General features: G+C 36.0%; 3 protein-coding genes across 5 annotated transcripts; 1 reads left to right on the forward strand and 2 right to left on the reverse strand.

Moving 5' to 3' along the window:
• Window positions 1-2,271: 2,271 nt before the first annotated feature.
• On the reverse strand, window positions 2,272-6,328 carry LOC140815386 (uncharacterized). The gene is made up of 2 exons (XM_073174511.1): window positions 6,115-6,328; window positions 2,272-4,760 (listed from the first exon to the last, which is right to left on the reverse strand). Exon 2 carries the CDS (start codon window positions 4,068-4,070, stop codon window positions 2,802-2,804), a length of 1,269 nt encoding a protein of 422 aa, XP_073030612.1. The 5' UTR covers window positions 4,071-4,760; window positions 6,115-6,328; the 3' UTR covers window positions 2,272-2,801.
• A 139-nt stretch (window positions 6,329-6,467) lies between these two features.
• LOC140815385 (protein PAT1 homolog) lies at window positions 6,468-12,100 on the reverse strand. Its single transcript, XM_073174510.1, has 5 exons — window positions 11,760-12,100; window positions 11,001-11,146; window positions 10,265-10,321; window positions 9,734-9,791; window positions 6,468-9,019 (listed from the first exon to the last, which is right to left on the reverse strand). The coding sequence occupies exons 1-5, from the start codon at window positions 11,839-11,841 to the stop codon at window positions 6,951-6,953; spliced, it is 2,412 nt and encodes an 803-aa protein (XP_073030611.1). The 5' UTR covers window positions 11,842-12,100; the 3' UTR covers window positions 6,468-6,950.
• A 2,711-nt stretch (window positions 12,101-14,811) lies between these two features.
• LOC140813942 (peptidyl-prolyl cis-trans isomerase CYP59) lies at window positions 14,812-21,051 on the forward strand. Of its 3 annotated transcripts, none has more exons than XM_073172769.1 (15): window positions 14,812-14,903; window positions 15,260-15,385; window positions 15,855-15,959; window positions 16,192-16,309; window positions 16,425-16,475; window positions 17,017-17,108; window positions 17,214-17,313; window positions 18,139-18,261; window positions 18,388-18,465; window positions 18,578-18,624; window positions 18,709-18,764; window positions 19,350-19,390; window positions 19,610-19,712; window positions 19,946-20,078; window positions 20,166-21,051. In XM_073172769.1, the coding sequence occupies exons 2-15, from the start codon at window positions 15,288-15,290 to the stop codon at window positions 20,845-20,847; spliced, it is 1,827 nt and encodes a 608-aa protein (XP_073028870.1). In that variant the 5' UTR covers window positions 14,812-14,903; window positions 15,260-15,287; the 3' UTR covers window positions 20,848-21,051. The 3 variants fall into 3 exon arrangements, with proteins under 3 accessions (XP_073028870.1, XP_073028868.1, XP_073028869.1); XM_073172767.1 differs by having other exon boundaries at window positions 14,854-14,990; XM_073172768.1 differs by having other exon boundaries at window positions 14,858-14,972.
• Window positions 21,052-25,687: the final 4,636 nt, after the last annotated feature.

The following is a 25,687-nucleotide window of genomic DNA, read 5'->3' on the forward strand; positions in this document are numbered from 1 at the left end:
GATGATCCTAAATAAGAGATCCGTCTCACGAATACGACCCGTAAGACTATCTAACACAAATTTTTGCTTTATCATATAATATAAGCGAAGAGCCTCTGATCTGTACAGAAGTTCCCTTTTCGTGGGTAACTTTTTAAAGGAAAAGATAGGAGACAAAAGAATCCAGTGAGTAATTGGGAGTTGGGACACTCATTTGCAACGTCCACGTTCTTTACTGATGCCTGGATTTCGGAATCCAACCATGTATATCATTCATGTTAACAATTAAGTAATTAATTAATTATATAAGATAATGTTTATGAAAATATTCACTGTACGTGAAAATAAAGAAATTGAATCTCAATTTTATTAATTATAGGAACCATGTGCAAATGAGATATTATAAAGAAACGTGCCTTGATATTTGTTTTAAAAATTATTTTTTAATAAGATTTTACATGAGAGTTTGTTTTTCTAGAATATTGAGTTCTAAATTTGATCTTTAATATTTAAAAGAACTTGTTTCACAATGATTTCCTTATATTGTAAGAATCTATTTAAAGAATCATATTAAGCTCAATACAAATTTATATATATTGAAGAATAATTGTTGCACAAAAAAAAAAGAGCGAGATGAGTGAGATACGAAATAACAAAGACAAAGACAGAATTTTTCGAAGAACTCTCATAGACGAAGCATCAGGTATTTCACTGTATTGTCTTGATATTTTAGAGATATTTGAGTGCAACATCTATACAAATTAGTGTTAGATTTAAGAATTTTTTATTGCTCTAAACTTTAGTCACATTGATTTGCATTATATGCTTTGGTCATTTTTGTTATTGATATTTTAGGACGCGATTTACTGTAAGGAAAATAATTTCTCGTTTCTTCACTAGTATTGGTTCTGTAAACTCGATTTCTTTCTAGTGATTATTTTGTCATGAATCATCGTACAACAATTGTGCATAATTATCTTGATTAATTAAAGATGTTTGTTTGTGTGTTATATTACAAAATCTGAGACAACTCTTATATATGATACACACAATTCTTATCATTATGTTAAACAAATTACTTTCAGATACAAAAGATAGCCCATATTTTAAAATGATAGCTACTTAATCTTGATTAATTTTTCTGTTTCAATTTAACATTGTCATGCTCGTCCTTTTTTAAAAGACAGTAGGTTCTTTGTAAGATAGTTTCACGAATTTTTATCTATGAGACGTGTCAATTTTACCGATATTCACAATAAAAAGTAATATTTCTCATGGATGACTAAAATAAGAGATCCATCTCACAAAACGATCCGTGAGACCATACTGGGACCAAAACATTTTTTTATTATCTTTTATTAAAAAAAAAGTGCTGAAAAAATGGATGGTCCAATGCAGGGAGCAGATATATTGGTCAACGACAATCGAGCAAAAGAAAAGAAAACGTTTTTTCGGTACTTCCTGCTGATGTATCAAATGATGTCGTTAGTACAAAATTTGACATAAAAAAAATGAAGATGGTCTCGTCCCTGTAGTAAAAAGAAAGATTAACAAAATCCTAACCAAAAGAAATGTCGACCAAATTAATGTTAGGAAAAAGATATTGAAACGCGTTTTGAAGACGAGAGAACTCTATTCATACAACTTGAATTTCATGAGAGAAGTAAAAAGATATCGCACACGGACAGGACGTGCATACACACACATAAGTCTGTAACTTGAATATTTCATCCATGCATCTTCACTAGCTAGGAAAAGAACAACACGGAACACATCTAGAAAATCAGATTAAATTTCAGAGATTACCATAGGAATTGCCATTACGTGGATCATCCCCGATCGATGTTCAATATTATTCAGGGCATATTAATCCAACACTGATTTGTCTGAAGAAACCCAACAGCAACATAGTACTTAATCTATGTCCACCCAAGTTGATTCATCTGTACGTACTCGGTCGGTTACTTAAATCACTTATATGCATCGATCCGTATAAGTGCGATGGAGACAATCATCATTTCCTGGCACAGCATATTTTATTGATGGCCCTGCTGTAAAAATATAGTATATTATAAATAACATATATTTTTGTAAAAATTCATGAAATATTATCTTGTCGATTTTTATAATTAGGATCATTTATTAAAAGAAAGACTGACAGACGTAGAGCTGGCTGAGTATTTATCCAATCCAAAATTATTATTTTTTTAAAAAAAAATAGCAGTTCAGCATTCCCAAGAAAATAAAGAAAAAACGCTCAATAATTGATGAAGAGAAGAAACAAAAAATAAATGACAGTACTGATGCATGCTACAGTGAATGAGTGAGTACAGGTAAGAGAGGGGCGACCAGCACGCGGCGCGTGCGCTGTTACGTTAAACTCGGAACAGTGTGTAGCTAGCTCAACAGCAGAACGATTCGCAGAGGAGGCGCGTTTGGGACAGACGCTGCTGCAGGTCGAATGAATTGTACTGCTCACGGGAAGATCCACACCCCATCATGCATGGAATAAAGGAGCAAAACTAGTTTTTGAAAAGCACAAGAAACAGAGATTCCGTTCAACTTTCGGGCGAAGATGAGAAACAAACTTCCATGAAATAAAAATATATATAGAGAAATTTTTGAATTGAAGTTAGAAACATAAAAAAGGAAAACAGTTGACAACACAAAATCATCATTCCATCGTTATGTACATACAGTAGTAGTAAACTAATAATTATATGATGTCAAAGATGATTTGGAAAACGCGAGAAAAGAGTAAAAAATCCAACTGGACGAACCATTTTCAATCGAAATACAGGTTGACTCGTCATTCTTCTCTCTCAGATTCGATCGGTGCGGTTCTTGTTGTGATTCTGCTGGGTTTTGTTCACACCACCATTGCAGCTGCAGCTGCAGCTGCAGCTTTCAGCTTTCTTCGGCTGGGAGGAAAACATTGGGAACCCAAATACACCGGATTTCGACGACCCTCGAAGTAAGCACACAGGAACGTTGAGAACCGGAGTGACGCGTACGTTAGCTGAGTACGATCTCTCCATTCCGCGGTGCTTGTAGCGGGACCCACAGTTGAAAGAGCTTGGAGTGCTCGAACTTCTCTCCAAGTTATGGAACACGATTTTCCCAGATGAGTTCATTCTAGGACTATCCACTGCAACACCGCTAACCGGAGTTGTAGTTTCCGGGGCTCGGTGTGTTACATTGCGGCTAACACGAGTCGTCCTGGGATTTTCTGACGACAAACCCTTAGGCTTGACAACTCGAACTCGAGAAATGTTTCTGGTAGGTTGACGAGTATTGCGTGTAATAGCTGCTCTAGGTTTTTCGGAATCAAGCGAAAGTCGTGGAAGATCGTCGTGCTCATGACCTGACGAGGAGGACGAGAGCGATATTCGAGAAGAAATTGACACAGACTCGTTATCCATTTCCTTCAGCAATGGGATGTTCAAAGAAGAATCCGCCTGTGCATTGACAGATGGTTTCGTGCTACGATGAAGAAATTGCTTCAAGCTTGTTGCCGCATTTCGGTTAGTGTGACTAGAGGATAATGAACCAGCCGTCTTCTGATCCTCCTGCTTCGCCATGCTGTTCTGGTACAGTTTTCTCAAGCCGAGAAGCTCCTTCCATCGGCTCGAGCATCTTGGCGCCTTAGGAGAAAACAAGAACGGATCCGCCGGAGAGATTTCATTTCTCCGACGAAACACTGGCGTGTCTGGTAATATTATGTCCGACGGCGCCCTCGGAGCTACTGTCGTCGGTTGCCTGCCCGCGGAAAGCTGTAATGGAACCAGTTTCCCGTCGGCGAAGAGCTCGTCAGCAGGAAGCATTGTAACCGAATCTTCTAGCCGGAACTCGAAATCCACAAAGTCAACGCCGGAGACGTCAGGATCTGAATGTTCTTGCTTCTCCGAGTTGGCGTTGCCCGTTACTTCTCGATGCTTCTCAGAAGTCTTAATTTCTACTTCCTCGTCAGATATCTCGCAGCTAAACGGGATTCTCGGGCTTAGCCACGCGTACGAAGGAAACTTCAACGGAGGGCAGTCCAGAAAATTATCCGGCGACATCCCAACACTGTTCACGCAAGCTGACGCCATTTCCAGCGATCATGCAACTCCCACTTCAACAAAATCCCAAAAACAAGAGAAGGATTTTCAAATCCCAAAAACAAAAATCCAAAGAGAGAAGAAACAATGTAGCATCAAACGTCTAAACCATTTTAACGGAAAATGTCAAACATCACCAAGATTGTGAAAGAGAAATGAAAAAGAAATGGTTTCGTTGTTTGCTGGGGCTCGGATATACCATGTCTTGCGAATGAATAGGCAATAGGGTCGGAGTTAGTGTTGTGTAGTATGCGGTGCAGGGTAAGTAGCCTGTGCTCCCGCAAGCATATCGTAGGGTACTTACAAACAGAAGCGTGGGCCTTTTGTCCTCAACAAATAGGGAATTGACACGTCTTCATGTTGTCCAAGTTTCCTTGACGTGGATTGAAATAGGATGGTGATATCAGAGTGACTCTTGGAATCATGTTATTTAATGAGGGGTGGAAAAGGGAAATAGGGATAAGTTTCGTGGTTAAACTGTGATAAATAGGAGTGGAAGGGGCTCCACGATGGGCCAGACTTGTGCAACTCTTAACTATCCATTATCTGCGTCAGTAGCATGGACCAACAAATTTATTTCACTCCAAAATCATAAATTCATTTATATATGTCCAAAATGAAAACTAAGTCCAATGTCATTGGACCAAGCTATGTAGCTTCATCTGGGCTTGCTTGTTTGGGCTAGACTCATGTTAATGTTAAACCCAACTCAAGCCTGCTAGCCCAAAATTGGCTCATTATACTCTTAAATGACCAAAGTATCCCCGGTTCAGAGGGAAGAGTCCTTCCTAGATTAGGGCTTTTTCGCCCTGTTAAAAGAACAACCCAACGTAACGAATTGTGTACGTACCCACCCATTCTCGTTGGATTTTATCAGTAGGTTTTCTTATGAACAATAATTGTTATACTTAAATAAATATTTAGATTATAATTTTTTTATTAAAATTATTTGAAACTATTTTTAGGGGTGTCAAAATGCAACACGACCCGTCAACCTGACACGACTCAACACGAAAAAAATCAGGTTCGGGTTGGGGTATTTCGGGTTCGGGTCGGGTTAGTGCCATGTTAGATGTTTTTTGGGTTGAGTCGCGGGTTGATCCGAAAACTTTTTTTTTTTTTTGAAAATTTACCTATATTTTTATATATTGTATGTTGAACAAAATTTATTGTATATTTATATGATAAATTTTCATCATTTAATATTTATTTTGTATATTTTTTATTTATTTTAACAATTGTTTATTTGATTTAGTAAATATACTTTAATTTTCTACAATTAAACTTTCAAATTTAAATCGGATGTTTTGTTATTATATGTTTAAATTAAATTTTTTTAAAAAATAAATAAAATTCGGGTTAGGCGGGTTAGACGGGTTGATTCGGGTTAGACGAGTTCGTGTTCAGGTTGGGGGTTTTCGGGTTGCTTCGAGTTCGGGTTGGAAAAATAAAAAATAAAAAAATTTGTGCCGAAACCCAACCCACCCGACCCGATTGACACCCCTAACTATTTTGTTATAATTTGTAAAATTATTGTGTGGGTAATGTTTTATTTATTAAAAAAAATAATAATCTAATTTGTTTGTGGGAGGAGAGTGATTGTTATTTGGAAATTAATTTGCTCCAAAAAATCAGATTTTGATTGAAAATAAACACTTCAAAAACTCTATGTTGGATTGTCTTCAAATTCCACCTTAAATGTTGTTAAGATCCTGAAGAATAAATCTCTGTGAGACGGTCTCACGAATCTTTATCTTTGTGACTGATCAACCCTGCCGATATTCACAATAAAAAGTAATACTCTTAGCATAAAAAGTAATATTTTTTCATTGATGACCCAAATAAAAGATTTGTCTCACAAAATATGACCTTTACGATCGTCTCACACAGATTTTTGCCTATCCTGAAATGATTTATCTATGGGTTTTGCAGTGCTCATTAGAATAAGAAACTATTACAATCATCATTAATAAACAATAATAATACAAATAACAACCAACAATTAATGCACAAACACAACCCACACAAACGAGACTTAAACCCAAAACCTCTTGGACATGGCCTCAAGACAACTTGTACCAAGAGATCCTTGATACAGTGGCAAGGTTTCTCAGGGGACCGTTTCATGCCGAGCAAACGAGATGCAGTATTTGGTTCATGTTTGTGTTAGTTTGGCCACGATTGAGACCTCTGACTTTGAAGATCAAAACCAGATGTAGATTGAAATTGCGTTTTTTACTTAACCCTTGTACTATTAAACCTACAAAAAATGAAATACGTATGATAGTACCCTCGGTTCCTAGACACGGTTTTCCAATTGAAATACATGTAATAATTAATGAACTTGTATGCTAAAACATTTGGGAACTAATTACCTAATAAAGAAGCTTAACACCAGAAATCATTACTTGTGAACTCTTCTACAAAGAAAGTTGCATTACGAATTACAAACAAAAGATAACAGAATTGAGCTAAACAAAACTGATCGAAACTCATCAGTTGAGGTAAAACAAGTGCCTTCCCCACACCTTTCAAACATATTTAAGATATAAATCTTGGACTATTTCATTGTCCAACTGTACATATCTAAAGACTATTTTCCCCATTGCTATTCAGGACTTGCACAGCAGAGCATCAAAATAAGCTCCCATGTCCAAAGAAAGTCAAATCATGTAAAATACAAAAGACCAACTTACAACCTCTTCCACCATATGCCAAGAAGAAGATGAAACTCTTATTTTGAAATGCAAATGTAATATAGGTGTAACCACTGATCCATTCCCTGCTTGAGGCAAGGCTTACCGTATTCAAGAATCTGCAAAACCATGAAACATTGCCACTCATCGCTCATGCATTTACAAGTTCACTTCCTCAAACCTGACTGCTAGAACCCAAAACAGGCATAGATCGCTGGGAAAATTCTAACAGAAGTTTTCTCTGCTGCTCATTAGTGTGAGGAAGACTTGCTCGCAACAGTTCAACAGGCATTTCTCTACTAATTGCTTTGGCTACATCAGACCCAACATCAGGTGTGTCTGGTGAGCCCTGGATGACAGATTGAACAACAGAGTCATATTTATTAAAGCAATAGTTAGTAAGAAGGCTAAAGAAGGCATCAAATGAAGCCTGCCAAAAAGACCGGTTCGGTATGCTGCAGTTGCCAGCAGCTTGAGGGTCAGTCAAAAGCTTAGTTGCCCTATCAAGGACAGATTTCAGAAGAACTGTTGCTCCATCTCCAGAAGGACTCCCAGTGGGACGAAGAGGAGGATGCTCCACCGAACATACCACTGAAGCGAGACAGGCAGCAAGAGAATTAAGTTCCATACCACGAACACATGATGATACAGCGATTGCAAGGTTTGCAGTTGATGCAAAAGTCTCAGGATCAGTAGGAACATTACCAAACAAGAACCTTAAATGGCGGAAGATGGCCATGCAGACTACTCGAGTGAGTTCGCCTGGCAAAAGAACTTGAAGATACCTCAACAAAAGCTTCCTACCCTTAGGAAGAGAGACTAACCTTAAGAACACAAAGTCATCTTTGGGAGCTAAATCTACGGTGTGGCCATTTTTCCCTAGCGGATCAACAAGCTGAAGTGATGATGCTAAACCTTCCAGTAAAACTTGTCTCCTCTGCCTCAACAGGACCCCACCATCACGCAGTTGATTAAACTGTAAAAATCTGTCAATATCGTCAACATCAAGTAAAAGGCAGATGCCATCCTCAATAGTCACCCTGGCAGCAAGCATAGGTTCCTGTTCCAGGGGCTTCTCCGTGAATTTTGATTCAGCCCCAACGACACAAGATGAATTTGAGGAGTCAACTTCAAGAAGCGGTCGAGGTCTGCGTATTGAAGAGAAGGAAACCCGTCCAAGAGCATCAACCTGGAGAAAAGGATGTGGCTCAGCACTAGAACGAGCTCTGGCAGGTCCATCACTCAAATTAGTTGGGCAGAAATGATGTCTCAATTTGGCATCCTCAGATTTTCTTGCTAGGCAAGCTTGATGATAATAATCATCAACATATGGATCATTACTATGAGTAGCAGCAAGCTGCAACCTAAGAACATTTTCAATTTCATCTGTAGACATATACTTGCCCTTGAACCTTGGCCACCCACTCTGAACCTTCTGGCCACTTGTGTCGTAACCCTGAGGAGGATAGCGCATTCCCTGTCTACTTCTCATCATTGGCATGGCCCTTTGATCTCTCAAATCAGGGGATCCAATCATTTCAAAGTTGTTCATCATTGGTGGCGACACAGATAAGTGAGGATTAAAAAGTTGAGGTTGCAACCCAGATAATTGGGTAAAGGCAGGCTGAAATGGATGGTGCATTCTAGTTTGCAAAGTACGTTGGTGAGACATTATCTGCGGAGGCACTAAACCATTTTGATTCGATAATGGTTGGGGTAAAACATTATTTGGGAGACCAGACCGATCACCAAGAAATTGACTACTCTGATTCATCCATTGATTTTGGAGTCGACCATGAGGCATCTGAGGCAAATTTCCACCAAATTGTGACGCATGAGTCGAGGTATTTAATTGAAGATGCGGATTAGGAAACGGTAAAATATTGGAAGAAGAAATCGGTATTTGCAAACCACCAGGTTGATACATAATATTAGCGTGGATAGACTGGCCATTTGGTGAATCTTGCTGTAATCTGCCAGGTGGTGGATACGAAGTGAATGCTGATTTTGGAATTAGAATTGGCTCACTAGAAAAGTGATTGTGTTGGTTTTGTTGTTGATGTGGATGCTGCTGCGGTTCAGGATGTGAAGATGTCCTGAGCAGAGAATTGGATTCCATGACACGTGCAGAGGAATATGGTTGTGAGGACCAGTTTTCAGTACCATGGCCAGTTTCAGTATCAAGAGCTTGTCGATCAAACCAAGAGAAATCTCCCTCCTGTGCCCACTCAGCAGCAGATGAGCCTGCGGCAAAATTGCATTAGTGCAACAGAAAATATGGCAACATACTGACAAACAAAGAAGTCTTTCAATCACGAAACCTGTTGTATATCAGATATCTGTAGTTTAACTTATTTTCCTGTCACTGTCTTTTATTATGCATGTTAGACAGGGAAAAGTGTGAAACTATAAATCATGAAAGATAAACTGGAATTAGACGCACAGAAATACACACCCGCATCTCTAGATCGATTCCAAGTGAAACGGTCCTTCGTTAAAGAAAACCGAAGTTCAGCGCAAAACAAAATAAATTCTTACAAATTAGAATAACTGAAGCACACTAAAGACAACTGACAAAATACAGCGGAAGATGTGCAACTTTAGAGGTGTTGACTGAATCATGTGAAATTCTGAGACAAAAATAAGGGCTGCTCTAGACCTCAAACAGTAAGAACCTCACATAAATTTAAATAACCTCACATAAATTTAAATCATTAATTGTTTATGGCGGATAGGGATGAGCCACTCACAACTCAACTACACCATTTTTAGCAATTAAGACTATCACGATGATCCCAAATCTGATAAAAGTCAAAGTAAGTGATGCCATTTTACCAGAGTTCAAGAAAAACAAATTAATCAACCCCTTGCAACTATCATAGGACATTGCGGTTGCTAATGCCAAGTAAATACTAAATACAACAATCAAACAGCAAGAATAACTTTGATTACACATACTTTCTCTAGGTCCCCAGTCTCCAACTACTCCAGCTGGCCCGCTGACAGCTATGTTCAACTGCGCATACAAAAGCAAATGAATATAAAAATTTCACAAGAACCAAAGTACAATCATTTGGGCAAGGAAGCAAGTTGGCAAAAAAAAATCATCGGCAAATTTTACCGGTTCTAGTGCTCTACTAATTCATTGGCTTCAAAATGCTAAAAGGGAAGGGCAAACCAAATTATGCTTATGATGGCTAAAGCCTACATTGTCAAGTCCCTCTTTCTGTAAAGAGCAAAGAATACAAATAATCAATGAAAACAAGGTAACTTCGTTTACTAGATTATTACATGCAAAATAAACACGAATATTTTATGATGCCCAGAAAAAGATAGGAAACCACCCAAGAATTGGAAAAGAACGGAGAATAAAATGAAGAAAAATTCAAGAATAATTATTCATAAATAATAATAATAGTAAGAAAATTACTAATGGGCAGTGAAACTCTCCTAGAAGATAAGATATTCAAAACATAAGCCGCGCCCCACCTTAGAAAATGTGATTGAAATATCATCAATGCCAGATAGTGATCCAAACGCATCACCCTGGAAAAATAAATAATCGACAATTTAAAACTGCTAAACAATTCACCAACAACAAAATGCACATATATCAATGAAATAAGTGCTTGCAAAACCAACTGCAGAAAAAGAATAACTCTCCCTTAATATGTACAGGCGTACAAGTGTAAACATAAATTGAAGCAAGTAAGGATGAATTCTTTCATGCAACAAGTGAGATCCAGGAGGGATGCGTATATGACTCCTAAAGCATGCAATTTGCAATGATTGTTTGATCACATCATTAACCACTATACATTATAATAAAGCTTCGGATAACAAACCACAATGAAACTTTAAATTTCAGTTACCTAAACAGCAAAATGCATCTCGATTATCAGATTGATGAAAATCGCTTTCCTGTTTATGTTATATAGATAAGATATAAATGGTAAAAACATAAATAAAAAGAGGAGAAACTCATAAATGACAACTACCATGTGGAATGGCTAACAAACGAAATTAATAATATCCAAGATCAAATAATGAGACAAAGTGAGACCTGAAATAACCACAGAACTAACGAACACAAGATAACATAAATTGGATGAAAGTGATGACCAACTCCTGGCGTAGAATATTTAACAATCCAAAAAAAGATTCACTTTTAATCGAAATTTTAGATGGAATTATTTAGCACCACATAAATTATTGATTTAGCAACCTCTTCTCTCTCAAGCTGAAGCCCCTCTTCATTGAATCCAACTGCACCAAGATCATCCTCATCATCTTCCAATCCCCCGAGCTCAACTTCCTCCACCGCATTGTTACCAAAGAATGCATACTGTGAAGCATCAAATACTGCATGTCCTGTTCCATCAAAATATAATCAAGTAAAAATGAATGTGGACAGAATGATTCCGAATCTCTGGTTTGACAATTAATTGAAGTTATGTGGTCCCTCCCGCAAAGAAAAAGGCTTCTGATAGACATATATAAAAAATAAGCACGCGACAGTGTTCGCGAGAAAACAAGGTCATATGTTTCTCAAACGGTCGTAACCACAACCACCTGATTGATCTATTTCCTAAATCAATCAAAGCTACACACAAAACAAAACACGGATAACATATATTCACATAACATTCATTAGAGCAGAAAGACTTCTACAAACCATGTCAAAATGCAGTAAAAACTCTGCCACAAAAACAAATATAACCCATGATTAACGGACAAAACTCAAATGATACATAAACGATGAAATAACAATAGCATGACAGAATCCCGGGTCTTTTACAAATCCCATAAGATCAACCTAAAACAATCGAAACACCTTCTTGAACTCCAGTGATTGAAGAGTGGTTCAAAAAGAAGCATAAAAACTGAAGTCAATAAGTTGAGAACCGACAAGGAAACAAATCCATAGGGAGTAAGATTCGAGCCCCAAAATAACAAAAATCGACATAATCATGCGGTGGGAAACCTGTTGGATTTGCAGCAAATGGTTGAAGATCCTGAAGATTGGAGGACTCTTGAATACTGCCCCCATCTCCGTAATTATCCATTTCAAAAATTTCTGCGCTAACAACGAAAAAGATACTAAATATTTACTTCAAAAAGTAGCAAGAAGCAATGATAAAGTTCCGCCCAAAAATCCGAGATTTCTTTAATCTCGATAACAAGGAAACAGTAACTATAGAACGAAACCCATATTAAAGAAGCCAAACTGTCAAACGAGTATCCCAGGGGCCTGAAAATTTCTTGACCTAAGGGTTTCTTTCTTTGTACCATATAATCATCAGTGAAAATTCGCCACAGATGAATAAATATAGAAGTGGATTCCGAACCTTGGTTTTTAGAGATATCGACCACTCTCAAATTTTAAAACAATAAAAAATAATAAACTTAACATAAAAAAAAATAATAGTTTTTCATAGATGATTCAAATAAGACATTCGTCTCATAAAATACGACCTGTGATCGTCTCACAGAAATTTTTGCCTATAATTAATTAAAAGAAGCAAATTGTTGAATAATAACAATTATTAATAATTAGTTACCATAATGGTTTTGGATTTGTGCGTTTTTATAAAATAAAACAAAAATTTTGATTATTTTTATAGTTTTTCTACCCATATATAATATTCGAGTTGGCCCCCATTACTCGAGAAGATTTTGGTCTATATTTCATTCAAATTTGATATTTGATGATTGGTTCTTAAAAACAACGCATTGGACATATGTTTATATTTGGCATTCTTTGAATATTTGATTGGATGATGAGAATCTCTTAGTACATATTTTTATACCATTTTGACATTATAATATATGTTTGGAATAAGATAAAACATGTTTTTTTTTTTTTTTTTTCCGTTTAAAGATTACAAAGTCTGGTGTTTCATATGCGATCGAAAATACATGCTAAGTTTTTTAATGGCATGTGGAAAACCTAATAAAATACTTTGTATAAGGATTATGTAATGATATGGATGACATTAAATTTATTGGGAGAAGTAAAATTTAAATGATAATTGGTGCAATCATATAAATATTAATGTACTGATTTCATCATTGTTTTGAAGTTAAACATGTTTGGATGATGAGATCACTATTAAGGTTAGTGACTTAATTGATAAGTTGAGAGATTAAGTTACTTTAAATACTGCTATTTATAAAAAATATTTAGTATGTTAAAATTACATCAAAAATTAATTTAAAAATACTTTAAAATGGATCTCGGGACTATAAAAATTTCAGCATGACCTCTCAATAAATAGGATATACAAAAAATTCAAAACAACTGTAAAAAAAATGACTCAAGGACGACGCTGCGGTATTCATAAAAACATTTGTATGCAAGTGTTGTTCATACATAATCCAACAATTCACAAACAATAATTCAAATAAAGCTGACAAGGCTCAAGACAAGATAAACTAAACCCAAACATATAATACTAACTTCGGATAATAATACAGATATACGAAGCGTCACCGCTGATTATAAAATATGGCATAAACTAAACAAGACTCCAATATAATATATACTAGTTGGGAGACTCCAAACTAACCAACCAACACAATCCAACCTTAATAATAAGCTCCACTTTAAGTATCCTCTGACTGGGTTTGCAAAACTAATTGGGTGAATTATGTAATGCATGAAACACATGGCTCAATAACGACGAGTAGCAACTAATAAACGGTACGATTACAAGAAAAAAACTGCTCGAGCAATAACGTGCGTGAAATCTACAACGTCATGCAACTAAACTAGATTTCTGCCTCGTTTCTTTGGATTTCAGGCCATAATCGATTTCTTGAGGTCAAGGCAAGGGCTTCCTTTCCTGATATTCGACGTCCTCTTTCCAACGGCGGTCAGATTCTGACTGAGAAGGAAGTTGACGGGTTTGGGCTAGAGTAATTGATTACACGACCTTACATAAGTCTTCATGTTGCACTCTTAAAAAAAATTCATAATTTTGTACTGAAAATTAATTCAATTTGTATCGAATCCTCGTTAAAGATGACAATAGGATGGAATGAAGACTGATCTGTTAACTTATTCCTACTCTCGAATTATAACTTGTCATATCCCTAGTTTTATACAATCGAAGAATAATCGTTCTCACCATCATCCTTAATTACCCTATGTTAAATCCTCACCCATGCGACATCATATCACTCAAAACAATATACGAGATTGAAAAAAATTAAATAATTGTGTATTACCTATAAATGAGGTATTTCGACTTCTATAAATTGATGCTGTGAACACTAAAAAACCTCTATAATGTTGTTGTTGTTGTTGTCAAAGGGCGAAGCAGATATAATTGAAATATGTGAAAAAAAAACCTAAAGTGAAGCTGGGCATGTTAAATATTATAGTGGACTAGAATGAATAAATCTAGAAATTGTACTAGTATACCCCACCTATTAATTAATATGGCTAGTAAAATGTGTGGGCTAGAATGAATGAAATCCAAAAGTTTTGTTTTGTATATACATTATCATTATAATCATTTTGGGACATGTTCAAGGATGGGATGACATCTCCTCTCCCGCACTCAATTTGTTATAGAGATTTGAAAAAAATCCTCGAACCCACGCCTGATAACGCGTCCCCAAATTTGTCCTGTTTCGGGTTTTTCCTGCAGAAAATTACCTTCCCAAATCTTCATCTATAATTGCACCACTATCCAAAATAAAGGGGAAATTGATGTCAGCTCAATTTATACCGAATCTAAAAATTTTGGTTTACGGATCAGTGTTGATTAATATCATTTTCAATAAGAAGTCGATTTTATAACGTATTTCATGGAACGCAGGGTGTGGTGGTTTCGACGGGCTGGCCCTCTCAAAGCCCAGACCAGTTAAGGGCTGTGGAGACTGGAGATAATTCAATAGCATCTGTTGGGCTTTACAGTGGACAGAGCAACGATAGGTCGAATTTGAACTCTTGAAAAAATTAGATTTAGCCCAATATATATTTGGGCTATATTCATTAGGCCCATAGTATGGCTGGAAAAACTATTTATGTGGGTTCTCTGTCAGTGGGCTCCTTTTTTCAATCAACAAAATTGGCCGAAAGAATCAACATTTTAGCTAGGAAATTTAAGGTATTTTTCGGGTAAGTGTGCAGTTCTTGAATCTCTTCTCTTACAACGCTGGTAAATCTCCTTTCAAAGTTGGAACCCAAGTGAGTCTGCTATGCGCGGTAAATGAACCTGTAAATTTTGTGTTTGGATTTGGATGAATATATGCAGCAGCCTTCCTTTTTCGGGTTCTGGCCTTAATCTTTTTTCGGGTCCACGATCTTATTTAGAGCTTCCGGCTCTGGCCTTAATCTTTTTTCGGGTTTAATTAAGGCATCTCCGGCCTTGCTCTTGTCTCCATTGCTTTAGTCTGGAGGGTTTTAAGCAATTTTTGAGTATCAATAGCTCAAGGAGCGGTTGAAATTATCTTAAAAGCTGTTTTTTTTCCCAGAGTTTCAATCCAGGTAGGTTTAGAAACAATGTCGGTCATGCTCGTCACTAGCGTGGGAGAGATCGTTGTAGACTTGTTCGTGGATCGATGTCCCTTAACTTGTAAAAACTTTATCAAGCTATGCAAGTAAGTGCTTTCTATTGAATTTCTTCTTCAGTTTAAGTTCTGCTTGTGTTTCAATCACGAAGTGTGGGCATTTTTAGCTTACTGTCAACTGTTTCACTTTACCGTACTAGGAATAAACATTCACGACGTTCACTTTTGTTGAAATTTTATTGAATTGTTAACAGTTTTGTGTTACGGTGGTTGATTCTGAAACTTGACTTAGGAACTGAGCTGAAATTCTGTATGTATGTTACGACATATGGTTTTTTTTTTTATCTATCCAAAAGAATGTAATTGGCTCGCCTGCCTTGTATGTATCTGTTTGATGAAAAAATATCAAAAAGTTGATTCCTGGGAAATACCCCTCTGGAATGTCGTTGAAAATTTTCTCTCTATGGAAAATCGTTTAGATTCCTTGCAATGTAAAGAAATGATTTAATTCCAAATGGTTTTGATTAAATTTGACGCTGTTTCTTCCTATCTAATGCAGAATCAAGTATTATAATGGCTGCCTCTTTCACACGGTACAGAAAGATTTTACTGCACAGACAGGTGATCCTACTGGCACAGGGTCTGGTGGGGATTCTGTGTACAAGTAAGATAAAATTCATACAGAGCCACATATTTTGCATTGCATCGGTGTTTACTCTTTTGTCTTCAAACAGATGGCTAAGTCCCTTTCTGTTGTCATAATCTAACTTGGTTATTCTGGTGAATTTTGTAGACTGGTCGGTCTTAAGCTTGTTAGCATCTAGTTTTTCATTTTTGCAGTTGTCGATGGTTCAATTTGACTTTTTATTCTTGATCTCCTCGTCCTGTGATTTCAGATTCTTATATGGTGATCAAGCTCGCTTTTTTGGTGATGAAATTCACTTGGATGTCAAACACTCTAAGATTGGTACTGTAGCTATGGCTAGTGCTGGGGAGAATATGAATGCTTCTCAGGTATGATTTCCTTGTCATATTTTCTGGCTAACAATTTCAGGCTTGCTGCACTACCAGCTCCTCGCTATTCTAATATGCTTGTCTTAACTCATTCTATCTGTTCTGTAATTTCCAGTTCTATATCACGCTCCGTGATGATCTTGATTACTTGGACGGCAAGCATACTGTGAGTTTTTTCACGATCATGTTTTATAAAATTTCATTAATCTATACCCCAAAAAAAAAAAAAGAAATAAAAATAAGATAAAAAATAATGTAAAGGAAAAAAAGAACAAGGAACAGAAATCAAGCATGCAAATGGTGAAAAAAGTTTGTAAGTTATGAATCTGTATTCATTTTCGTAGAGTTTCTCCGTAATTTTTTTTATCATGCTAAGAAAACAAAAAATGGAATTATTTTTCTGGTATAACACAATCGACAAGGAACTAAAAGACCTGTCTCTTTTGTTGCTTGCTAAGATTTTAAAACCATTTTAAGTGAAACAATGACATGTTTTCCTCAAAAGTATGTGCACTCTCTCAGAAAAAGGAAAAAAATGAAGATGAAAAGGTTTTATCTATATTCATTCTGATGAAACGTCAAGCATTAACCATATATTTTCTCGTCAAGGACTAGACAGATGGGCAGTTAAAATGCTTTAATGACTACCCCTCACGATGAACAACAGCTTCAACTGAGAATCCCTGGTTTAATTTTGTCAATGAAAGGTGTTTGGGGAGGTTGCTGAAGGCCTCGACACGCTCACGAGAATAAATGAAGCCTATGTAGATGAGAAGAACAAACCCTATAAAAATATCAGGTTGAAATTTTTCCCTTTGATTGCTATTGATTTCTCTTTTCTTATCCGATAGTTTTTTGTTTGTTACTCAAATATCTCTTTACCACTGTGTTGAAATTTCTGCAGAATCAAACACACATACATATTGGATGATCCTTTTGATGATCCTTCCCAACTAGCTGAGTTGATTCCAGATGCTTCACCAGAAGGAAAGCCAAAAGATGAAGTAACCAAATGTTATATAATTTTATGCATGTAAACTTCTTGAGTGCTGTTTGTTGATCATCATATATGTTTTCAACACCTATGGTAGATTTTTGTTTATGGAATGTTCCGTGAGTCATCAAAGAATTATACAGAACAATGATGAATTTCAGTTTGTTGATCAAAAGATTTGATAGGTACCTTGAAATCATTTTTCAACATCTAGGAAACAATTAGTTGCTGTTCAATATAGGCCTGGTCGGTCTTGTTTTTCTTCTTCGGATTTCAGATGCATGCCAGTATGCGCTTACTTATTCATTTATTTTTAAATCGTGGGATACTTTTCATCTTACCTTGATTTTGATTTGACAGGTTCTCTTCCACGCGTGTGCAAAAGTTTGAATTCAACTAACTAATACTTTTTCTAAAATCATATAGTAGTATAAGAACCCTAGGATACTATTTTTCCCTCATATAACTGGTAAAATAAGTTATATTCAAGGACAGTTCTGACAAATAACAGCTGGTTTGTGAGCGAGCAAATCTCATAAGTTATTCATGAGAGGTTATAAAATTTTAGGAGTTTTTCATCCAAAATAAAAAATAGGAGTATGTATTTTGACTTTTACTTCGCATTTATAGTACCTTTCTTCATTTTTCCAAAAGACAATTTTGCGCTACTTACCTACATGAATTCAAGTTTAGATTATGTTCAAATTTCAGGTCATGATTTTTTTTTCTATATTTTCAGTCTTCAGTCAATTTTTGGATGCAATGGATCAATTGTTTAATTTTAGTATCAATTCGATAGCACGTTGAACTATTTTCTAATGGCACTTTACATTAGGTTGATGATGATGTACGATTGGAAGATGATTGGATTCCTATTGACGAGCAACTTGATCCAGAGCAGCTTGAGGAGATGATACGTGCAAAGACTGCTCATTCCAGTGCAGTCGTACTCGAAACTGTGAGTTCTTTTTATCCATTTTAGATATAGTTATATTCCACTGAAAGCGAAACATATTTGGATAGGGTAGTAGGTCTGCACAACTAAAATTAACTCACAGAGTAATGTGGCTAATATGTCTCGTAGATTGGGGACATTCCTGAGGCTGAGATTAAGCCACCTGATAATGTGCTGTTTGTATGCAAGCTAAATCCTGTAACCGAAGTAAGTGACTGCTAAATCCTTTTCTGTTACGCTGACAGAGATTATTGTGGTGACATAAACTTCCTCTTCATATGTGTTGTTTACACTTTGTAATTTTCATGATTACATCTAGGATGAGGACTTGAACACTATTTTTTCACGCTTTGGAGTTGTAACATCGTGAGTTACTTAGTTCATTTCCTTTTTTTAACCTTTTACTGTTATGTTTTTTCCATATGTTTTCATTGCTTTATTTGTTTGCAGTGCTGAAATTATCCGGGATCATAAAACTGGGGATAGTTTGTGCTATGCTTTTATAGGTAGAGTATGCTCTTCCCATAATGATGATTTAAACTTACTATTTTTGCCTCTTTTTTCGACCAATCATTTTATTCTTTTTTTAATTATGTTTGGCAACTGTTAAAAATATTTCATCGAGTGTCATATACTCGTATCAACTTCTGAACTCCAGTTTCAGGCACCATTTCAAAATTATTTTTAAATGTACTGTAAATCCCTCTTTAAAATGGTAACTTCTAATCTTGAGCATTGTTAAATTTTAATTTTAAAATGTCGAGTATGATCGAATATTAAAATATGGACGAATTACAGATACTATAAATGATATGATGATAGAGGGATTGGAGTTGATTTCTGAAGTATATGAGAAGAAACATCTATAGAACCCAAATATTTCAGACAAACGGAGTTGTATTTTTTCATCTCTTTTTTTTTTTTTTTAAGTCCTTGATAATATGTGAGGCGACGACTTTTATATCCCTTACATCTTCTACTTTAAGGACGAATCATGACTTTCATTAATTATTGGCTGGCTGTCTTTTGTTTGTACCAATGATGATTTATCATATAAATCACTACTTCTTTCTTGTATTTTTTGGTGGCAGAATTTGAGGATAAGGATGCTTGTGAACAAGCATATTTTAAGGTATATTGATCTGCCCGGTTATATTTTGCTGTAATGGTTAATTTTTGTTTTCATATAGAATCACTTTAATTTTTTCTTTCATTTCCTCTCTTTTTTCCCCTAATTGTAAGATAGGCTGATTAGCAGATATAACAAATATACTGAAAATTAAGTTTGATATCCTACATCGAAGTGCCTCTTAAGTATCAAGTACTAAGTTTACAGTGTCATAAAATGCAGATGGACAATGCTTTGATTGACGATAGAAGGATTCATGTTGATTTTAGTCAAAGTGTTGCAAAGCTATGGGCCCAGTCTAGGCACAAAGGTCTAATGGGTGGAGGTAAGCATTTTCTAGGAAATGTATTTGTTACTTAGTTACCTTTTCCAAGCCTGTAATTTCAATTTGTGTGAGCATAAATCATCCTGGCATATATATGTGATGTTTGACAGTAGCAGAATGATGTGATGTAAAAGAAGCTTTAGCAACCTGAGGCTTTATCTAGGAGCCACTGTTTTTTTCCTTTTTTGACTCCTTAATATTGAAATTTTATTTTTATCTCATATTTATCGCAGGAGGTTGCTACAAGTGTGGTTCTCTTGATCATATTGCTAAGGACTGCACAGGGGATTCCATATCCAAACAAGAACATTCCAATTATCGAATGAAAGATACAGACTCTCAACATGGCGGAGAGGGCAACAAGAGGTAATATGGCCATGTACTATTGGGTTTCTCTTTTTCTAAAGCAAATATTTTGGCCCTCGTCATATGTATGTCATTTATCTGTTTAAGATATGAAATGGTGTTTGAGGGAGATTCCGATGGAAGTCCTATACACGACAAGAAAAGAAGAGACCGTGAACCAGAAAAACATGGTGGGAAACAAGATAATAAACGACGTGATATTTATAGCCCCAAAGATCAGGATGACAGGAGGAGAGACCCACATAGCTTGCAGAGGCGGGGTGATAGAAGTGAGGAACACAGAGAAAGTTCGGGATATATTAGACGCGAAAGAAGTCCACATAGGAGAAGACAGAGAGATGGCCCAGAACAAAATGATCGAAATGATGGAAGAAAAACTGATAGCTCTTACCACAGGAACAAGACAGACGAAAAACATAAAAGAAGACATGATGATGATGATGACGACGATGATAGACATAAATATAAAATGGAAGACAGAGAATATGTAAAAAAGCGTGGGAATGATGCTGCCTATGGATACAAACGGGATGACAGAAAGTACGAAAATAGGCGTGAAGATGATATTCACCATGCTGACGGGAAAAATGGATACGAAGCAAAAAAGAAAAGTGTTGGTGAAGAAATTCGAGGGAGTGGTAGGGATAGACATGATATTAGTGGCGAAAGTTATGGTCATAAAAGAAGAGGTGAAGATCGATATTCAGATAGTAGAAGTTCTAAAGACGATGTTCGCTATCGCGACCGTGGTCGCGATAGACGGAACTGATGGGTCGCGGTGACGGAACTGATGCATAATATAATTTTATCTACCGTCGTGTGTTTTTTTTTTTTTTTTTGACGGTATTGGTGGTTGCACTTTTCTAAATAGTTATCCTCGTGCCATGCGAATTCTTTGTGTAATCCGTAACACACATGTTTTAGTTTTTAAGCGAACATCTTGCTTGGAAGCTAAGCTCTCTTTGAATCATTATTACTTTGGTTTATTATGCTATAAATCAATTTGCAATGAAGCTTTAGTGGTGGCTAATGTATTTTTAGAGATTCTTATAATTTCAAACTCGCTCGATTCATTTGTATCTAATACATTTTCTAGAATTATACCATATAATTTTCAGCAGAACACGTATCATGGGTTGAAGCCGTTGTTTCTACATAAACTCTGTTAAAAAATTTAAAGTAAAATGAAATGTGCTGGGGTTAAGCTTCGCTACAAAAGTTACACGTGACGTGCACACCGATTTGAGGCGAATCAAGTGTCCGTACCTTTCTGTCTTTTTCTTCGGTGTTCAAGTCCACGTAGTTTTTTTTTCTTCGATAAGCAAATTAATTCAAAGCAAATGAGTCACCCTATCCTACAATAGTTTGAGGTCCAAATCCACCAATTGAATCCACACTCAAACTCAAAGGAGGACCACAAGCTGAGGGCTCGGCGAAACAGAAAGTATCAGCATTAAGAAACTTCTTGGGGAGCAATGAAAGAAATAGCCCGGCATTCATTTTTAATGAATATTCGTATTCATAGCTGAGTCTACTAAAAGAGGGACCAGGTCTCATCGTGGATCATCAAGGTTCGATAGATTTCGAGGAGCCTTGTAAGACCATATTCGTCGGGAGTTCAAGGAAAAGACATGTATGTGGTCAGCTTCAAGCACTTGAACCATCCTTTGTTGCAGGCTATCGAGAAATCAAATGAAAAATCAGGTCCCCGTCGGGATCCGGATCTCTTGGTGAATTGTGAAGTTGTGCTGTTTGATCATTTCTTGTGGATGCTCGATAATGCTGATCCTACACTCACTTTAGATTTTTCGGAGGAACTGGCCGAGAGTTGTGCATACTAAATTTGCTCAAAATAACTTTGAAATTAATAACATTTTGTGTGTATTTTAATGATTGTTGTAGAACATACTGTGCAAGAAATTCTACCGAGTGTAGAATTCTTTGTGTGTACGCCAACTTAATTTTTCTTTCTCCGTTAATTTCTTTTGAACAATATTTGTTCAGTAATACTAATCAGACTACTGTGATTATATGTTGCAAGTGGTGCCCCTTTTGCCTGACAAAATTGAATTTCATAGACATATTTTAATCCTAATTTCAAAATTTAAAGATAATTTCGCATACAGTTTTCGAGTTAAAAAAAATGTTTATTTCATAATTCTCAATCGTAAACCTCGGAATTAACAAAAAAACCCATAGCTAATAAAAGAAAGCCCAAGTTCCAAGTCTAGTGAGGCTCATCTTACATGCAATCAGGCATCTCTGACAAGTCCAGTTAAAATAACAAAAGGCCCATATGTCTTCCGACTCAAAAATTGGCCCCCTCAGTTCTCAACAGTTAGTTTTATTTTTCTATTTAATTTAATTGGAGACTTAAATGAAATTAAAAAGAGTGAAATTTATGAAAATATATAAATAGGACAACAAAGTCCAAAATTTAATTAAAATAATAAATATTCTATTATGAATATTGAAGAATTTTAATCCAAATAAAATACTTCCAAGCATGGGATTGATTATATTCTCTATGAAACTTGAAACTTCTATGATGTTCCATGTCTATTTGACTAAATTGAATGCAAATCTAGAGCCATAGAAATAAGGGAAATGTTTTTTCCATCTAAATTATTTTTTTTGTACCCAAATTCAAGAAAATTAATACACGACATGTTAAGTCAATCATCTATCGACTAAATCAGAAGAGCTGAAAAAATCATAATTAAAATCATCAAATATTCATGAAAAATCGATTCTTGGGGTATTAAATTTCCAATAATTCACACGAGCGACTGTGAATTTCTTGTTATTTAGAATAAATCTTACTTGAAAGTAATTGTTGGGTTTTTTTCCCGATAAACATATGTTGCAAATTTGCAACAAGTAGTTCTCAATTCTCTTATGAGACAGTCTCACAGATAAAATCTGTGAGACTGGTCAACTCTATCGATATTCACAATAAAAAGTAATATTTTTTCATGAATGATCCAAATAAGATATCCGTCTCACAAAATACGACATGTGAGACCGTCTCACACAAATTTTTGTCTTTGCAACATAGACGTAATATTAACCATATTATTTTGATAAAGGAAATTGTAATTTCCTCCACAAAATGCAAATCCTTTTGCTTCATCACAAATTCTTTAATTTTGCAATGCGGACAATATTTATGTTCTTGCTTCACTAAAACAGCATCCCTCGTGGAAAGTTAGATGTCTCGTGTCTCAGTCTTGGCTTAGTAAATGGCTCAATTATGACAATCATGGAGGAGGAGGGAGCTGTCCTCCCTTGATTTTTTTCCCCTGTCCCGCCATAACCTTATCCTGCAAAGTACTTTGAATTGTGACAGACAAGAGAAAAAATTTTCATCTTTCATTTTGTCCCAAAAATCTAGTCTTTGCATACGATGACAAGAGAATTGGTTGGTTAAGGTTCTCATCCTTAATTGTTTCCGTGTCCATCCTAAACGTCGAACGATATTCTCTACTACAAAGCACAGTACAAAATCCGCATGTCTAAAATTTACTATTGCAAGTGAAGTTAAAAACAATTTTCACAGGAAAGAAAGAAATGATGAGAGATAGTGAGAATTGTGGTGTATTGTCCTTTTCTTCCATGGCTACATACAAGGAAAGATCGACCTACATTTCACGTTGGTGAAATGAATGAGCATTTAATTTTTGGAATATCAATGTCTCCTAAAACTATGAAGTCTACATCCGATTCACAGAATAGCAATGGTGGGGCTCTGGCCTTGTATCCTGCAGTCTCCATCCCATCATAATACCCAAAATATCAGATTTGGTGAGATCGATTTAATAATTTCGAATGCTTACAGAAACAGGCTTGCAGTTCATTTATATATATATTAGGCCTTTTCAGGTGGCCCAGAGGCATTTAATGAATTGCAATCTGTTGTTGTTGGGTGACCCCTTTTTTGTACTGACAAGATTGGGTTTCTGATTACCACTTTGAAATTTTGGGCTATTATGGAATGATCAGAGGACCATCTGTGCCCGATAATGGCTCCGGGGCCCTCGTATTCTTTACTATTCATAACTGGGTTTTTGAATACATGTTTTGGGCAGTTGCTCTCATAAACGAAATAAAAAAGATATGTTTTAACCCATTGATCTTATTCTTTAAAATGCATTAAGTCGACTCTCCAATCAAAGTTCTTGGTTCCATTACCAATTTACCATCTGTCTTTGCTTATCCTGAAGTGGCTAGTAAAATCATGCATGATTCACATACACACGAATGGTTGAAATCTGAGGGAAATCCTGTTAAGTTACAAGGTTTCTCATTTTTTTTTGTTAATTTCGATATATATTTTGGGGTGGGAGAGATCAGAACCTACTACCTCTGCCGTCTTAAATAGAAAATATCGCGTCGTCAAGCAAAGAAGCATCTGAGTGACATATGGTTATCTACTAAAGCACTATATTTTCTTACTATATATTTGAAAGTTCACATCTTGTAATAGCTGTCCATCCAATTTCATGTTATAATATACTGAACTAACTCAACTTGTGATTTATTTTGACTGGTAAAAGTAAATTTGCTTGGTGCAATCTATGCTCGATAGAGATTCTTTTGATAGAAAAAAAGAAGTTGTATACTTGCCTAGCATGGCCGAATCCAACATAATGGTAAATTCTTTAGACAAACTTATACATTCTTCCTCAACTGCACTGTCGGTAGAGGTGGACTCAAAAATCTCAGAGAGGACGGCGAAATTGGATTAGTCTCAAAATATCGATAATCATAGTAAACATCTTTTATATACATATGAATGCGACCTCTCCTTCACGCTATGTAGCAGGTTCGGCTAACGTCGATATATATGCATGTTAATTATTCTTAGTAATAAAAGTTGGACGAATCGAACCTGAAAATTTTTACCCTTGTAAGAGGACCACTTGATCGGTGGTCTTGCACGCAACTAATAGGTAGCTTAGGGTAGGGGGGTGTTGATTTTGGGAAAGGTGGGCCAAAGGGATTCCTTCAATTTATGCAAGTAGTAGTTGCCAACACAGCATTATGCATTCCCATATATGGTGGTGGTGTGGAAATTTTACTTGTGTGATGGCGCTGGTTCGTAATTGGTCCTGTCACTTTCAACGTCTCTCTAGTCTTTTGTCTACTTTCATCACTGTTGGAATGTGAGATTTTTCATAGAAAAATTAAAGTTGGGCAAGATTTCAAAACATAGGACAATATCCATCCATTACATCCCCTCCCCACTTGTCTTTTGGTGTGAAATTATTAGTGTTTTGAATCACTTTTCCGATTATTAATTTAGCCGGCTAGCTAGGAAGATACCAATTGCCATCCAATTGAAAAAGGTTGGCATGTCCAATCTCCACAACTACCTACTCCGCTCCAGCCTTGTAATCACACACTTGCTCCATATATATAATATATTATTGCCATTGATTATTAAAATGGATAGAGAGAGAGAGAGAGAGAGAGAGAGGGACAGAGAGGGAGCTTCTAAGTGTGGTTCGTGAGCTGCACATGTCTAAATAAGATTATTATTATTTTAATCTTGATAAATGAAATATCATGATCTCATCAACCCATTTTAAAAATAGAAAATCCATTTT

Source organism: Primulina eburnea, chromosome 15 (assembly GCF_022965805.1).
Source record: "Primulina eburnea isolate SZY01 chromosome 15, ASM2296580v1, whole genome shotgun sequence".
NCBI classification, from domain to species: Eukaryota; Viridiplantae; Streptophyta; class Magnoliopsida; order Lamiales; family Gesneriaceae; genus Primulina; species Primulina eburnea.

Coding starts and splice junctions, on each gene's coding strand:
- LOC140815386 (XM_073174511.1), bottom strand. CDS start 4,070: ATGGCGTCAGCTTGCGTGAACAGTGTTGGGATGTCGCCGGATAATTTT.
- LOC140815385 (XM_073174510.1), bottom strand. CDS start 11,841: ATGGATAATTACGGAGATGGGGGCAGTATTCAAGAGTCCTCCAATCTT. Junction 11,147..11,759: donor ATTTGCTGCAAATCCAACAG/GTTTCCCACCGC, acceptor TTGATGGAACAG/GACATGCAGTATTTGATGCT. Junction 10,322..11,000: donor TTCAGCTTGAGAGAGAAGAG/GTTGCTAAATCA, acceptor TTATTTTTCCAG/GGTGATGCGTTTGGATCACT.
- LOC140813942 (XM_073172769.1), top strand. CDS start 15,288: ATGTCGGTCATGCTCGTCACTAGCGTGGGAGAGATCGTTGTAGACTTG. Junction 18,262..18,387: donor GTGCAGTCGTACTCGAAACT/GTGAGTTCTTTT, acceptor TATGTCTCGTAG/ATTGGGGACATTCCTGAGGC. Junction 20,079..20,165: donor GGCGGAGAGGGCAACAAGAG/GTAATATGGCCA, acceptor TATCTGTTTAAG/ATATGAAATGGTGTTTGAGG.